Source organism: Tachyglossus aculeatus, chromosome 13 (genome assembly GCF_015852505.1).
Source record: "Tachyglossus aculeatus isolate mTacAcu1 chromosome 13, mTacAcu1.pri, whole genome shotgun sequence".
NCBI classification, from domain to species: domain Eukaryota; kingdom Metazoa; phylum Chordata; class Mammalia; order Monotremata; family Tachyglossidae; genus Tachyglossus; species Tachyglossus aculeatus.
In genome coordinates this window covers 18,652,777-18,670,596 of record NC_052078.1, presented here as the reverse complement: position 1 = coordinate 18,670,596, position 17,820 = coordinate 18,652,777, and the positions used below count along the sequence as shown (strand labels likewise).

At 47.1% G+C, this 17,820-nt stretch overlaps 1 protein-coding gene across 9 annotated transcripts in view; it reads right to left on the bottom strand.

Moving 5' to 3' along the window:
• ABI1 (abl interactor 1) overlaps positions 1-15,412 on the bottom strand; it is a 102,460-nt gene extending 87,048 nt beyond the window's left edge. For 2 of the 9 annotated variants that reach the window (XM_038755839.1, XM_038755836.1), the window contains exon 1: positions 15,118-15,410. In XM_038755839.1, the coding sequence (XP_038611767.1) occupies positions 15,118-15,234 (117 nt within the window). In that variant the 5' untranslated portion in view covers positions 15,235-15,410. Of the gene's footprint in view, positions 1-15,117 lie in introns of all 9 variants that reach the window. The other 7 variants (XM_038755835.1, XM_038755838.1, XM_038755843.1 and 4 more) reach the window with 7 other exon arrangements.
• Between the last annotated feature and the right edge of the window lie 2,408 nt (positions 15,413-17,820).

The window sequence follows — 17,820 nt, the reverse complement described above, 5'->3', positions numbered from 1 at the left end:
AGCAGCGGGGAGAACAGCAGTGGCAGCAGAATGGTGGTCATTAACCCACTCACTACACTCTTGGCGGGATCTTGCAATCGTGTTTATTGAGCGTTTCCCATGTGCCAATCACAGTACTAAGTGCTTGGGAGAGTACAAGACCACAGAATTTGCAGACACGTTCCATGCCCAACCTCTCGGATCACCTCCTAAACTTGAAAATGGTCAGGCAGAATAATAGATCTAAAGTGGTAATCAATCAATTAAGCAGTTGGTAAAAAAACTGCAGCAATGCCCCATCTGGTAGTAGCTCAAATTAAAAAATGTAGTTACAAATGCCAATGGGGCCTTGAAAAGAGCCCAGAGATGAAGCCACCCCCTTTCCACTTTCAAATGATTTCATTTGGAAGCTAGTTTTCTGCCTGAAACCTTTACACAACACAGGTCTCATAGACAGTATTAGAGACAGATCTAAACAATTAACATACTGCTAAGTTCACAGATTTGATGTGCATACAAAATAAACTGAAAATGCCAATAAGGGGTACACAAGGGGCTTCTGCTCGTGTTCAGAATTCAGTGCTATGCGTACACACTCAGCCATATTATTTAAAAGGCACACTCCCATTACCTCAAAAGAGAGTCACTGAGAGACTACTACACCAACAATTCATGTCACAGACATGTCACTTCAAGACACAAAATTGAGTCATTCTAGTTTAAACCATCCTCTACTGTGCCGGCGTGATTTTTTTTTGTAATACCAAATGGTTAGCATTTCTTTGGATGTTTCCTCAGTTTCTTTTAATCCCTTTTATGCAAACATTCATGACTTCCAAAAGTGAAATTAAAGTAGTGTTTGTGATCAGGTATTTTTCAATAATTGCTTCTATTAAATTGGCAATACTGTTCCGAAATAAGATACTTTCAAGAAAATGACATTGGGAAGCAGCATGGCTTAGTGGAAATAGACAAGCCTGGGAGTCAGAGGGCCTGGGCTCTAATTCCAGATCCACCACTCTCCCGCTGTGTGACCATGGGGAAGTAACAACTTCTCTGTGCCTCATTTCAGCATCTATACAATGGGGAGTCAATACCTGTTCTAATTCCTACTGAGGCTGTGAGTGTCCAACTTGATTGTCTTGTACCTACCCCAGCGCTTAGCACAATGCTTGGAACAAAGTAGGTGCTTAACAAGAATCATAGAAAACAGCTCAGATGTACTGAATAAAAATGATACTAAAGCCACCAAGTTGAACAACATGGTTCAAACATCATTTCCGCCTTTGAGGTTATTGCCTACAATAGGCAAAGCTTTCTCTAAAAAATCGATTCTGAGTCAAATTCAGAAGTCTAAGAAGTGTTTTTCTTTCCATGATGCTTTTTGGGCAATCAAGAAGAAACCCCCAAATTTCCTCCAAAAGAATGATGAGCAAAGGTTCTAAAAAAAAGGGTTTTTTCCCCCTTTACGGGGGCCAGTGAACCAAGGATGAGGACAGGTTCCTTATACCCTGTTGAAGTTACCAACAGAAACTAGTGATCTAAAACACTGAGGCCAATTATTTAAAAGGTTAATTTAAGCAATTCAAAAAATATACTTCCTCAAAACTCCATTAAAGTTGTGCAGCTGCTCCTCAAAGGTTACAGAATCATTTCTAATCCATTCTCCACAATAAAAGTCAGCTCTAGGTAAAAGAATACAAGGGTTATCACTTGCGCACCTCTCGGGCTACTCAGCTCTATCAGGTCATGACTTAAATGTAATTTTAGCTCATTTAATTACTAAATGCTCTCACAATGATGTAGTGGAAGGAGACATTTTTCAGCCATCTAAACAAAGCTATGGAATACATATTATTTTAATAATGAAAGTTAGGTTATTCTTGCAGTCCTTTATAGAAAGACATTGTATTACCTGCCTACTGCAATCAAATGAAATAGCTCAAAATGTCAACAATTCTTAATAAAGACCAAGGTTCCTCTAGCATCTACTCTTCTCTACCATACAGATATTAATAGTTGAACAACTGGCTTGAGTTTAGGTATAAAAACCCTGCAACAAGTCTTTGAACATATACCTACTGGAGATTAACTTCAATTTTTCTGATTTAAAGTCTTTAACTCCATGTTACTTGTAAATGCTGTCAGAGAAAGAAAAATTCTTTCTCATCCAAATATAACAACACAACAGCAGATTCATAATTAATTTTCGTTCTATAGGCCACTCATTACAATAGTTAGCAAAAAAAATTACCACTGGTTTCTTCTCTTAAAAAGTGGCATGATCCATAGGAAAACTGGCTCCAAAAACTACAAATGCATATGAAAACTGATAATCCTAAAAATGTGGGCAGGGAATGTTTCTACCAACTCTGTTGTAAATTGTATATTATAAATGATTTACATTAGTGCTTGTCTCCCCCTCTAGATTGTAAGCTCGATGTGGGCAGGGAATAATAATAATAATAATGATGGCGTTTATTAAGTGCTTACTATGTGCAAAGCACTGTTCTAAGTACTGGGAATGTGTCTACCAACTCAGTTGTACTGTACTCTCCCAAGCGCTTAGTAGAGTGCTCTGCACATAGTAAGCACTCAATAAATACCATTGATTGATTACCGTATTGTACTCTCCCAAGCACTTAGTTCAGTACTCTGCACACGGTAAGCACTCGATAAACATCATTGTTGATATCTGTTTCTGCAGTGATTGCAGAAACAACTTAAATCTCCTTACAAATATAAAGGTTGACCTCTTTTCTATTAGACCAGCTCTTTCCTCCTAAAACAAAGCAAAAGCTTGAGAGTCATAGGTGTTCTTTCCTACAAATCAATACTAACACAGTAAGCCAGCCCCTGGAGGCCTAGGATCAGATCTTTCTCCCCCACCGCCCCACACAATAAAAAGAAAACACCAATCAATCGTACTTATTGAGCGCTTACTGTGTGCAGAGCACTGTACTAAGCGCTTGGGAAGTACAAGTTGGCAACATATAGAGACAGTCCCTACCCAACAGTGGGCTCACAGTCTAAAAGGGGGAGACAGAGAACAAAACCAAACATACTAACAAAATAAAATAGAATAGATACGTACAAGTAAAATAAATAGAGTAATAAATATGTACAAACATATATACATATATACAGGTGCTGTGGGGAAGGGAAGGAGTCTTCTCACCAAGTTACTTGTATATTGTTTTCCCCTATGTGAAACCACAACCTGTCCACAAATCAGTTAACTTTGCTCACTTTTTTCTTTGATCTTACCATCAATAAACTTTATTTGTTTGGAGTACATCTCAAACTCCCTTCCGTCCTCCCACCTGTCCTTTTCATTCCCTCTGGGCTATATTTTCTCAGTGCCTTGGAATGTCCAATACTAAGACCACTCTTTCAGTAAAAACTACGAGGAACTAATACAAATGGCCTAGCTGCACATCAAAGAGCTGTTCCTCCCCATAATGCAATGTTAGCATTTACCAGAGATTGGAATCAGCTGGAGAAGGGCAGCAGGAAACGGAAGAGCCTAAAAATATAATCTAAACCCTCCGATTGAAAGAATGTTTCCGCAACATAATTTAAGGGAACCACACGAGAATTAATAAGTGTAATTGTGTTTATCGGACACCTAGCTGGGGAACTGCACTGTACTAGGCACAGAATAACAAAGTGGCAAGTCCCCTGCCCACAAGTTTTCATCCCTCTTTCTGACCGATCTCTTCCAGTCTCCCTCTCCATCAGCATCATTATCTATTTCTCTTTATCTTTTGACTTTTTTACCCTCTCCCTTCCCCCCCACCACCGGCCATTCCCCACCCTATAGCCACTACTTTCACCTCTTGTGCCTCTGGACTGACCTGCTCCGCACACAGTAAGTGCTTAAAAAAATACCACTCACTGACTGACTATTCATTTTTCCTTACAATTCTCTCTTCCCCGGCCTCTTTGTTGTCATCCCAATTCAGGATCAAAAACTGGACCTAAACATTCCTTGGGCCACTTGCAAACTCAAGTTTTTTAGTGACAGGACAGACTAAAAATAACCCTCCCCCAATCCTGAGACCAATTTCAGAACTTGAAGAAAGTTAAGGAAGGGGTTACAAGAAGGCCTCCTCCAGCCCTTAGGCCATAAACAGAATCCAGTTCCTTTCCTGGATTGATGAGAGGCTATTTTTAGCCGTTCTCTCTTCCAGATGCAAGGAAAGAAGAGGACCCCTGGTTCCCTTCTGTAGACCGCGGGAGGAGAAAATCAGGGGTTCCTCCTAAGAGCTACACAGAGGCTGATCTGCAGCAATTTGAGTTGCTTCACAACTCTTCCTTCCCCAAAACACAGTCGGCGTTAGCTGTTGGTAATCAATAGTATTCACTGAACACCTACTGGATGCACAGCACTGAACTAAGGGAGAATGGAACAAGAATTAACAGATATGACTCCTTACCCCAAGGAGCTTGTCATCATCATCAATCGTATTTATTGAGCGCTTACTGTGTGCAGAGCACTGTACTAAGCGCTTGGGAAGTACAAGTTGGCAACATATAGAGACAGTCCCTACACAACAGTGGGCTCACAGTCTAAAAGGGGGAGACAGAGAACAAAACCAAACATACTAACAAAATAAAATAAATAGAATATATACAAGTAAAATAAATAAATAGAGTAACAAATATGTACAAACATATATACATATATACGGGTGCAGTGGGAAGGGAAGGAGGTAAGATGGGGGGGATGGAGAGGGGGATGAGGGGGAGTCCGGGAGGAGCCCGTTATGGGCAGGGAGTGTGTCTGTTATATTGTTGTGTTGCACTCTCCCAAGCGCTCTGCACACAGTAAGTGCTCAATAAATGCGATCGATTGGCTAAAATAAATTACAGATAACAGGAAGTAATAAGAGTGTGTAAGTCCCCTAGTCCCCAAATTGGAGACTGGCTGTCTCAGGTCCAGGCCACAAGGACTGTCCAGCAGCTCTTGCTCCAGCTCCAGAAGGGTGACAAGTCATTAGCAACTTGAGGCATCCCAACCTTTGAAACAGTGGAAAGGTGGTGGCTGTTGGCTGGGACTGTTGTTGGATACTGAGACATGAGAAGCCTGGAAGTCTGTTTCTCTACCTACAGTGCCCCTTGGTTCCCATTCTACTTATCCCTGTCCTGGTATTTCATGCTTGGTTATTTTAAATTTTTCATCTCTCCCTACATGTCTGCCCCCAACCCCCTCTCCTCAATTTATTTTGAGACTGTGAGCCTCTTGGATGCTGTCTAATGCTCACCTGGGTGTTTTTCCCCGGCACTTAGTACAACATTTTGCACGAGGTATACAATTAAATGCTATCCCTACCAAATAAATACTTTTCCTACTACATAAGCAAAAATGCTCTATGAGGTTGTGAGGACTTACGTGGGAGAGGTGAAACCGAGGTGTTATGAGTTGTTTAGCTTGAAAGGAACAGAGAATGACAGCTGGGGTGCAGTGGGAGATGACGGTGGATAAGTAGGAGGAAGGGAGTTGTTTGGGTGCTTCAAAGACAATGGTCAGGAGGTTCAACTCGATGTGGAGGGGAATGGGCAATTATCGGGGGTTTCTGAGGCATGGGGGAACACGTGCAGAATGATGTGTTAGAAAACTGATCTGGGTAGTAGTAGAAAGTATGGATCAGAGAGGGGAGAGTCTGGAGGTAGGGATTCCAAAGAGGGGGCTTACGTGGGATTCATGCCAGGATATAATAATAATAATAATGGCATTTATTAAGCGCTTACTATGTGCAAAGCACTGTTCTAAGCGCTGGAGGGATGCAAAGTGATCAGGTTGTCCCACATGGGGCTCACAGTCTTCATCCCCATTTTACAGATGAGGGAACTGAGGCCCAGAGAAGTGAAGTGACTTGCCCCAAGTCACACAGCTGACAACTGGCGGAGCCGGTATTTGAACCCACGACCTCTGACTCCAAAGCCCGGGCTCTTTCCACTGAGCCACGCTGACAACTGCCTGGAACAGCACGGTGGCCATCTGAGTGGAGAGGAAGGACCAGCCTCCAAAAATTTTGTGGAGGAGGAAGTGACAGTATTCAGTGACCGACGAAATATACGGGTTGCAAGAGAGAGAGGAGAGTGAATTAATCACATGTATTGAGCGCTTACTGTGCGTAGAGCACTGTACTAAGTTCCTGGGACAGTACAATATAACAGAGTTGGTGGGCGCGTTCCCTGCCCTGAGTCAAGGATAATGCCAAGGTTGCAGGCTTAAACTATATTCACGCTGGCTCCCTTCCCAACCAGTAGATGACAGTTCAATTCTGGCACTCTCCACAAGACCCAAGAGAATCAAATACTGCTGCCCCTTTATGATGAGAAATAGGAGGTCAATATTAAAGTGTTTAGGGGAGCTTAAAGGCTTTTCATTTGTGTTTTGTAACCTTTTATTTCCAGCCTGCTTTAAGTACATTTACCAACTGTTAGGTGATAAATAGCATTTTGGGGACCTGGAATTTTCAGGAGCATCAGCTAATCAGACCCAGAGATACTTAATTGCAACATATCTCTAATTCAGTCCATTCATAGAACCCCCACTGTATCATGGGCCACAGTGTGATCATGTGGCCGCAATGCGACTACAGTACTACACAAACCAGTCAATCAATTTATTGAGCGCTTACTGTGTGCAGAGCACTGTACTAAGTGCTTGGGAAGTACAAGCTGGCAACATATAGAAACGGTCCCTACCCAACAGTGGGCTCACAGTCTAGAAGGGAGAGACAGAGAACAAAACATATTAACAAAATAAAATAATAAATAAAAATAAATAATAATAATAATAATAATAATAAATCTGTACAGACATACATATAGGTGCTGTGGCCAGACAAGGTTTTCCTCAACTTCTTTAAAAACTAACCAAGGATAATATTCAGCTGTCACTCGCTGTTCCTTTCAAGCTAAGCAACTCATTGTGCCTTTTTTCTCACCTCTCCTGCTTATATATTCACCATTTCCCAGGGCATTTATGCATAGAGAGTAGGAAGAATATTGACAGTAATAGTATCTGTTAAGTGTATAGCTTGTGCAGAGCACTGTCCTGAGCACCGGGGAAAAATAACCAGGTAAGAATTATGCATGCCTTAAGAATCACCCTCTAGTCTGGAGATGATGCTGCCCAAAGTGAAACTGCATCCATAAGTATAAGTGTCAGAGAGGCTCTCACACACTTTGTCCATAAAAATACTTCAGTTTCATAGGTAAAAACCACAGCCTTTCCTCTTGGTATGGAAGGTTACCTTGTCCAATAGATTTATACAGCAGAGTATAATCATATCATTTACGGACGGGATTTATATAGTTCCCCTCAGCTCTGTATACTGTTAAAGAGGAAGAAAAATTTAAAAAAATAACCAAGAGAAATAAGTATGTCACTTACTACAGCAGCTCATTAGTAAAGTTTAAGATTTCTTCGAAGTTGAATGAGACCAAATGCCTTTCCCCAGCCACACACACACACAAATAAACCACTAGACAGGTCAAAACATGTGGCAGCAGTTACCTAACCATTTCCCAACACGTAAAACCAAATGATGTCTTTGAGAAGTACTTATCAGCCAACTTCGGAGGGTGGAGCAGGTGACTACAGAGAAGAAAAGCAACTTAACTCCTTTTGCCTTGCCGTATGGCATTTTTAAATCCTCACAACCTTAATTCCAACATGTGAGTTTACCTTATTTCAGGAATCAATTTTAGCCGAGACTTACAAATGTATTAGCCCTAAAACTTTTTCACATCATATAGGTATTTCTAACCATCACAAAGTTACTTTCCTTTCTTGCAAGCTGCATGTTGTAAGAAGTGATATCTACAACATACCAGCAATAGATGCAAAGAAAGGGCGGTAAAAAAAGATGGCTCTAAATGTAGAACACATCTTTGGCGGATCAACTGCTCCATTAGACATTCAACAGGTTTTATTTTAGAAGCATTTTTTTGCTAATCTAAGAAGTCGATTATGATCTCAGAAAGCTTTAACTATGATTTCTCAAGTACTTGAATTGAAAAAGTGATGATGACCAAATGCAGTACTCTTAACTTTGGCATAAAGATCTCAACCACGCTAATGTAACTTCATAAGGCAATCCCACCACTCCACAAAAAAAGAATAAGGAACAGAGGAGGAACTGTACGGGTGAACAATAAAGAAAGGAAGCGTCTGACCAGAGGTTATCAACAGTGATACATCCTGCAGCAAGACACCGGCTCTAAAAATATTTCTATAGTGTTTGAATTATGAAGTAGCCCTACCCTTTCAAAGCACGTCTTTGCCACGCCAAACCACTACTCAGTGGATTTCTTGCTACTGTAACATTAGTACAGAATGCGATCACCAACTGCTCATTTCCTCTGTTTAAAATCTCCAGGTCAGTTGCCAAAAATGCCATTTATCTGGACTCGGTAAATAACACAAGAAATTATTTAAATAATAAGTGTTCAGGGATAAATATTACACTATGTGAAATTCACATTTCACATCTTCTAGTTCTAACTATCCCCCTCTCCTTAACCACGATGGCTTTTCAAATCACATTCGATGCACCTAGGGTGGGAAGGGCGAGATGCCCCTGAAAACGAACCAAAAGCCATTACATCACCCTCTTTCAAGTTACCAATGCATCCAGCACTTGAACTTTGGAGAGGGGTGTGCTTTTAAGAAGCCTTGAATACTCATCAATAAATCAGGTTTTATATAAGAAGCAGCACGGCTCAGTGGAAAGAGCCCGGGCTTGGGAGTCGGAGGTCACAGGTTCAAATTGCCAGCTGTGTGACTTTAGGCAAGTCACAGCTTCTCTGTGCCTCAGTGACCTCATTTGTAAAATGGGGATGAAGACTGTGAGCCCCCCGTGGGACAACCTGATCACCTTGTAACCTCCCCATTGCTTAGAACAGTGCTTTGCATGTAGTAAGCACTTAATAAATGCCACCATCATTATTATTATTATTATGATCATCTCAACGACGCGTGGACCAAAGGGGAGGGAAAAGGATGAGGAGGGGGAAACCTGGCGTGGGCAAAAAAAAAAAAAAAAAGAATGGGCCCACAAAATGATTTACATGCTTTGACTGAAAACATTTGGCTCTAAACTTCCCTCTAACGTCCCCTCCCCACCAACTCCTTCCTCTTTTCCCCAGGGAGGGCTGTGTGATGTGACTCATGACCCAAAAAAAAGAAAAAGAAGAAGACACACCCTCTGTGCTAAACTGACATAATCACCCTCCACCCTGGCCCTTCCATCATCTCTCCCCGCCGCCCAGCGCCCCCCAAACCGCCCCCTTCCCCCCTCTCCGGTCCCCCCTTTTCATTCATTCATTTAATCGTATTTATTGAGCGCTTACTGTGTGCAGAGCACTGTACTAAGCGCTTGGGAAGTACAAGTCGGCAACATATAGAGACGGTCCCTACCCTTCTAGACTGTGAGCCCGCTGTTGGGTAGGGACCGTCTCTACACGTTGCCAACTTGGACTTCCCAAGCGCTTAGTACAGTGCTCTGCACACAGTAAGCGCTCAATACATACGAATGAATGAATGAATGAACGGGCTCACAGTCTAGAAGGGGGAGACAGACAGCAAAACAAAACGTGTAGACAGGTGTCAAAATCGTCAGGAAAAATAGAATTAATGCTATACGCCCATCATTAACAAAATAGTAAATACGTGCAAGTAAAATAGTGTAATAAATCTGTACAAATATATATACAGGTGCTGTGGGGAGGGGAAGGAGGTGGGGGGATGGAGAGGAGGAGAGGAAAAAGGGGGCTCAGTCTGGGAAGGCCTCCTGGAGGAGGTTGGCAACACATAGAGACGGTCCCTACCCAACAGTGGGCTCACAGTCTAGAAGGGGGAGGCAGAGAACAAAACAAGACATATTAACAAAATAAAAGAAATAGAATAGATATGTACAAGTAATATAAATAGAGTAATAAATACGAACAAACATATATACATATATACAGGTGCTGTGGGGAAGGGAAGGAGGTAAGGCTGGGGGGGATGGAGGAAGGAGGGGCTCAGTCTGGTAAGGCCTCCTGAAGGATCAATCGTATTTATTGAGCGCTTACTGTGTGCAGAGCACTGTACTAAGTGCTTGGGAAGTCCAAGTTGGCAACATCTAGAGACAGTCCCTACCCAACAGTGGGCTCACAGTCTAAAAGGGGGAGGCAGAGAACAAAACCAAACATACTAACAAAATAAAATAAATAGAACAGATATGTACCTCCCAGACCAACAGCACAAGCAGGCCCCTGCCCACTTCATTCATTCAATCGTATTTATTGAGCGCTTACTGTGTGCAGAGCACTGTACTTAGAGGAGCAGCGTCGCTCAGTGGAAAAAGCCCGGGCTTTGGAGTCAGAGGGCGTGGGCCAATTGTCAGCTGTGTGACTTTGGGCAAGTCACTTCCTCCTCCCCTCTCGTCCCCCTCTCCATCCCATCCGCCTTACCTCCTTCCCCACAGCACCTGTTTATATGTACATATGTCTGTACATATCTATTACTCTATTTATTTATTGTACTTGTACATATCTATTCTATTTATTTTATTCTGTTAATATGTTTGGTTTTGTTCTCTGTCTCCCCCTTCTAGACTGTGAGCCCGCTGTTGGGTAGGAACTGTCCCTATGTGTTGCCAAACTGTACTTCCCAAGCGCTTAGTGCAGTGCTCTGCACACAGTAAGCGCTCAATAAATACGACTGATTGATCCTCTGGGCCTAAATTCCCTCATCAGTCAAATGGGGATTAATGTGAGCCCCCTGTGGGACAATCTGATCACCTTGTAACCTCCCCAGTGCTTAGAACAGTGCTTGGAACATAGTAAGCGCTTAATAAATGCCATTATTATTATTATTATTATTATTATTACTAAGCGCTTGGGAAGTCCAAGCAGGTAGCATATAGAGACGGTCCCTACCCACCAGTGGGCTGACAGTGTAGAAGAGTGGGCCCACTTCCTGGAGCGCAGCCCTGCCTGCCATTAGCTCTGCACACAGTAAGCACTCAATACTAAGCGCTTTTCCTGGTCTTTTGGAAGAAATGGGAGCAACAGTCATTGTGAGTCAACGCTGGCTTCCTCAGAAGCTGGGGATGTGTGAGTGAAGGTGGGAGATCCCAAAATGGGCCTTGTCAATCAATCAATCAATCATATTTATTGAGCGCTTACTGTGTGCAGAGCACTGTACTAAGCGCTTGGGAAGTCCAAGTTGGCAACATATAGAGACAGTCCCTACCCAACGGTGGGCTCACAGTCTAAAAAGGGGACACCTAGTAAGCAGCCTTACTCAGAAGCACTTTGAAGTACGAAGCGAGTTCAGAAGGATGGTACTTTGGTGGTAATGTAATTCGATTTATTCTGACGACCTGTGTTAAGGTGGGAGATCCCAAAATGGGCCCTGTCCAGGACAAAAGGGGACACGTAATAAGCAGCCTTATTCAGAAGCACTTTGAAGTACAAAGCGAGTTGGGTATGTAAAACGCTTGTTCAGAAGGATGGTACTTTGGTGGTAATGTAATTCGATTTATTCCGACGGCTTGACACCTGTCCACATGTTTTGTGGTCTGGCTCCCCCTTCTAGACTGTGAGCCTGTTGTTGGGTAGGGACCGTCTCTCTATGTCAGTGGCTTGGACTTCCCAAGCGCTTAGTACTGCGCTCTGCCCGCAGTAAGCCCTCAATAAATACGATTGATTGATAGGGGCCGGCTCTAGATGTCACCGGCTTGGACTTCCCAAGCGCTTACTACAGTGCTCTGCACACAGTAAGTGCTCAATAAATACGATTGATTGATTGATAAGGGCCGTCTCTAGATGTCGCCGGCTTGGACTTCCCAAGCGCTTAGTACAGTGCTCTGCGCGCAGTAAGCGCTCAATAAATACGATTGATTGATAGAGGCCGGCTCTAGATGTCGCCGGCTTGGACTTCCCAAGGGCTTAGTACAGTGCTCTGCGCACAGTAAGCGCTCAATAAATACGATTGATTGATAGGGGCCGGCTCTAGATGTCGCCGGCTTGGACTTCCCAAGGGCTTAGTACAGTGCTCTGAGCACAGTAAGCGCTCAATAAATACGAATGAATGAATGAATAAATACACTAAATACGATTGAATGAATGAATGAATAATTGATTGAATGAATCATCATCATCATCATCAATCGTATTTATTGAGCGCTTACTGTGTGCAGAGCACTGGGCTAAGCGCTTGGTAAGTACAAGTTGGCAACATCTAGAGACAGTCCCTACCCAACAGTGGGCTCACAGTCTAAAAGGGGGAGACAGAGAACAAAACAAAACATACTAACAAAATAAAATAAATAGAATAGATATGTACAAGTGAAATAAATAAATAAATAGAGTAACAAATATGTACAAACACATATACATATATACAGGTGCAGTGGGGAAGGGAAGGAGGTAAGATGGGGGGATGGAGAGGGGGACATGGGGGAGAGGAAGGGAGGGGCTCAGTCTGGGAAGGCCTCCTGGAGGAGGTGAGCTCTCAGCAGGGCCTTGAAGGGAGGAAGAGAGGAATGGAGGAATGAATAAATACAATTGAATGAATCATCATCATCATCAATCATATTTATTCAGCGCTTACTGTATGCAGAGCACTGTACTAAGCGCTTGGGAAGTACAAGTTGGCAACATCTAGAGACAGTCCCTACCCAGCAGTGGGCTCACAGTCTAAAAGGGGGAGACGGAGAACAAAACCAAACATACTAACAAAATAAAATAAATAGAATAGATATGTACAAGTAAAATAAATAAATAAATAGAGTAATAAATATGTGGTTGGCAACATATAGAGACAGTCCCTACCCAGTAGTGGGCTCACAGTCTAAAAGGGGGAGACAGAGAACAAAACCAAACATACTAACAAAATAAAATAAATAGAATAGATAGGTACAAGTAAAATAAATAAATAAATAGAGTAACAAATATGTACAAACATATATACAGGTGCCGTGGGGAAGGGAAGGAGGTAAGATGGGGGGATGGAGAGGGGGACGAGGGGGAAAGGAAGGGAGGGGCTCAGTGTGGGAAGGCCTCCGGGAGGAGGTGAGCTCTCAGCAGGGCCTTGAAGGGAGGAAGAGAGGAATGGAGGAATGAATAAATACAATTGAATGAATCATCATCATCATCGATCGTATTTATTGAGCGCTTACTGTGTGCAGAGCACTGTACTAAGCGCTTGTGAAGTACAAGTTGGCAACATCTAGAGACAGTCCCTACCCAGCAGTGGGCTCACAGTCTAAAAGGGGTAGACAGAGAACAAAACCAAACATACTAACAAAATAAAATAAATAGAACAGATATGTACAAGTAAAATAAATAAATAAATAGAGTAATAAATATGGACATGCATATATACAGGTGTTGTGGGGAAGGGAAGGAAGTACGATGGGGGGGATGGAGAGGGGGACGAGGGGGAGAGGAAGGGAGGGGCTCAGTGTGGGAAGGCCTCCTGGAGGAGGGGGGCTCTCAGTAGGGCCTTGAAGGGAGGAATGGAGGAATGAATAAATCATCATCATCAATCGCATTTACTGAGCGCTTATTATGTGCACAGCACTGTATTAAGCGCTTGGGGAGTCCAAATTGGCAACATGGAGAGACAGTCCCTACCCAACAGTGGGCTCACAGTCTAAAAGGGGGAGACAGAGAACAAAACCAAACACACTAACAAGATAAAATAAATAGAATAGATATGTACAAGATAGAGTAATAAATATGTACAAACACATATACATATATACAGGTGCTGTGGGGAAGGGAAGGAGGTAAGGTGGGGGGGATGGAGAGGGGGACGAGGGGGAGAGGAAGGGAGGGGCTCAGTGTGGGAAGGCCTCCTGGAGGAGGGGAGCTCTCAGTAGGGCCTTGAAGGGAGGAATGGAGGAATGAATACAACTGAATGAATCATCATCATCATCAATCGTATTTATTGAGCGCTTACTGTGTGCAGAGCACTGTACTAAGCGCTTGGGAAGTCCAAATTGGCAACATAGAGAGACAGTCCCTACCCAACGGTGGGCTCACAGTCTAACAGGGGGAGACAGAGAACAAAACCAAACACACTAACAAAATAAAATAAATAGAACAGACATGAACAAGTAAAATAAATAGAGTAATAAATATGTACAAACATATACACATATACATTCCCAGACTGAGCCCCTTCCTTCCTCTCCCCCTCGCCCCCCTCTCCATCCCCCCATCTTCCCTCCTTCCCTTCCCCACAGCACCTGCATATACGCATGTCCATATTCACTGCTCTATGTATTTATTTATCCGACTTGTCCCTATCTATTCTATTTATTTTATTTTGTTAGTGCGTTTGGTTTGGTTCTCTGTCTCCCCCTTCTAGACTGTGAGCCCGCTGTCGGGTCGGGACCGTCTCTCTGTGTTGCCAACTTGGGCTTCCCAAGCGCTTAGTCCAGTGCTCTGCACGCAGTAAGCGCTCAATCAATACGGTCGATGATGAGGATGTAATGAATGAATGGGTGAAGAGGATCGTCTTACCTCCTTCCCTTCCCCACAGCACCTGTATATATGTATATATGTTTGTACATATTTATTACTCTATTTATTTTACTTGTACATATCTATCCTATTTATTTTATTTTGTTAGTCTGTTTGGTTTTGTTCTCTGTCTCCCCCTTTTAGACTGTGAGCCCACTGTTGGGTAGGGACTGTCTCTCTATGTTGCCAATTTGTACTTCCCAAGCGCTTAGTCCAGTGCTCTGCACACAGTAAGCGCTCAATCAATACGGTCGATGATGAGGATATAATGAATGAATGGGTGAGGAGGATCGTCTTACCTCCTTCCCTTCCCCACAGCACCTGTATATATGTTTGTACATATTTATTACTCATTTATTTTACTTGTACATATCTATCCTATTTATTTTATTTTGTTAGTCTGTTTGGTTTTGTTCTCTGTCTCCCCCTTTTAGACTGTGAGCCCACTGTTGGGTAGGGACTGTCTCTCTATGTTGCCAACTTGGACTTCCCAAGCGCTTAGTACAGTGCTCTGCACATAGTAAGCGCTCAATAAATACGATTGATGATGATGATGATCGACCGACTGACTGACTGCCGGCTCCTCCGCCGTCCCCTCACCTGGATGTAGTTGGTCTCACAGTAGTCGGCCACCCGCGTGAGGTTCTGGAAACTCTCGAGGAGCGCCCTCTTGCCGGACGGGATCTCCTCATCTAGTAACATCTGCAGCTCTGCCATTTTCGCCCGCTCCGCATTGCTTCCTCACGCGATCGGCACACGGCGGGCCCGCCTTATATTGGGAGACGCCGCCTCTTCTTCTTCTTCTCCTTCCTTCACCTCCTCGTCGTCGTCGTCGTCGTCCTCCCCGCCCTCTCGCTCTCGCGACACGTGAGATCTCGCCCCCCCCCCCGCACCGTTTTCCGAGGGGCTCGCTTGCGCTGCCTCCTGGGAGTTGTAGTCTCCGAGGCGCGCATGCGCCCCGGGCCGCCGAAGGGGGAGTCGGAGTCGCCGAGGACGGAGGCGCGCATGCGCCCCGAGGCGCCGAAGGGGGAGTTGGAGTCGCCGGGGACGGAGGAGCGCATGCGCCCCGGGCTGCAAAAGTGGGAGATGGGGTTGCCGAGGCCGGAAGCGCGCATGCGCCCCGAGCGGCTAAAGTGGGAGTTGGAGTCGCCGAGGACGGAGGCGCGCATGCGCCCCGAGACGCAAACATGGGAGTTGGAGTCGCCGAGGGCGGAGGCGCGCATGCGCCCCGGGCCGCCAAAGTGGGAGATGGGGTTGCCGAGGCCGGAAGCGCGCATGCGCCCCGAGCGGCTAAAGTGGGAGTTGGAGTCGCCGAGGACGGAGGCGCGCATGCGCCCCGAGGCGCTGAAGGCGGAGTTGGAGTCGCCGAGGACGGCGGCGCGCATGCGCCCCGGGCCGCCAAAGTGGGAGATGGGGTTGCCGAGGCCGGAGGCGCGCATGCGCCCCGAGCGGCTAAAGTGGGAGTTGGAGTCGCCGAGGACGGAAGCGCGCTTGCGCCCCGAGCCGCTAAAGTGGGAGTTGGAGTCGCAGAGGACGGAGGCGCGCATGCGCCCCGGGCCGCCAAAGTGGGAGATGGGGTTGCCGAGGCCGGAGGCGCGCATGCGTCCCGAGCCGCAGAAGTGGGGATTGGAGTCTCCGAGCCCGGCGGCTGGAGGTGCGCATGCGCCCCGAGCCGCAAAAGTAGGATTTGGCGTTTCCGAGGTCCGAGGCGCGCATGCGCCCCGAGCCGCCAAAGTGGGAGTTGGAGTCGCCGAGCCCGGAGGCGCGCATGCGCCCCGGGACGCCAAAGTGGGAGTTGGAGTCGCCGAGGCCGGAGGCGCGCATGCGCCCCGGGCTGCAAAAGTGGGAGTTGGGGTTTCCGAGGCCGGAGGTGCGCATGCTCCTCGAGGCGCAAAAGTGGGAGCTGGGGTTTCCGAGGCCGGAAGCGCGCATGCGCCCCGAGCCGCAAAAGTGGGAGTTGGTGTCGCAGAGGACGGAGGCGCGCATGCGCCCCGGGCCGCCAAAGTGGGAGATGGGGTTGCCGAGGCCGGAGGCGCGCATGCGCCCGGAGCCGCCAAAGTGGGAGTTGGAGTCGCCGAGGCCGGAGGCGCGCATGCGTCCCGAGCCGCAGAAGTGGGGATTGGAGTCTCCGAGCCCGGCGGCTGGAGGTGCGCATGCGCGCCCCGAGCCGCAAAAGTGGGAGTTGGAGTTTCCGAGGCCAGCGGCCGGAGGCGCGCATGCGCCCCGAGCCGCAAAAGTAGGATTTGGCGTTTCCGGGGTCCGAGGCGCGCATGCGCCCCGAGCCGCCAAAGTGGGAGTTGGAGTCGCCGAGCCCGGAGGCGCGCATGCGCCCCGGGACGCCAAAGTGGGAGTTGGAGTCGCCGAGGCCGGAGGCGCGCATGCGCCCCGGGCTGCAAAAGTGGGAGTTGGGGTTTCCGAGGCCGGAGGTGCGCATGCTCCTCGAGGCGCAAAAGTGGGAGCTGGGGTTTCCGAGGCCGGAAGCGCGCATGCGCCCCGAGCCGCAAAAGTGGGAGTTGGTGTCGCCGAGGACGGCGGCGCGCATGCGCCCCGGGCCGCAAAAGTGGGAGTTGGGGCTTCCGAGGCCGCAGGTGCGCATGCGTCCCGAGCCGGAAAAGTGGGAGTTGGGGTTTCCGAGGCCGGAGGTGCGCATGCGCCCCGAGCAGCAGAAGGGGGAGTTGGAGTCGCCGAGGCCGGAGACGCGCATGCGCCCCGAGCCGCAAAAGTGGGAGTTGCAGTCTCCGAGGCTGGCGGCCGGAGGCGCGCATGCGCCCTGACCCGCAAAAGTGGGAGTTGCAGTCTCCGAGGCCGGAAGCGCGCATGCGCCCCGAGCCGCAAAAGTGGGAGTTGGAGTCGCCGAGGCCGGAGGCGCGCATGCGCCCCGCGCCGCTAAAGTGGGAGTTGCAGTCACCGAGGCCGGAGGCGCGCATGCGTCCCGGGCCGCAAAAGTGGGAGTTGGAGTCTTCGCGGCCGGAGGCGCGCATGCGCCCCGAGCCGCAAAAGTGGGAGTTGGCGTCGCCGAGGCCGGAGGCGCGCATGCGCCCCGAGCCGCAAAACTGGGTGTTGGAGTCTTCGAGGCCGGAGGCGCGCATGCGTCCCGAGCCGCAGAAGTGGGAGTTGGTCTCCGAGGCCGGAGGCGCGCATGCGCTCCGGGCCGCAAAGTGGGAGTTGGGGTTTCCGAGGCCGGAGGCGCGCATGCGCTCGGGGCCGCAAAAGTGGGAGTTGGGGTTTCCGAGGCCGGATGTGCGCGTGCGCCCCGAGCCGCCGAAGGGGGCGTTGCAGTCTCCGAGGCCAGAGGCCGGAGGC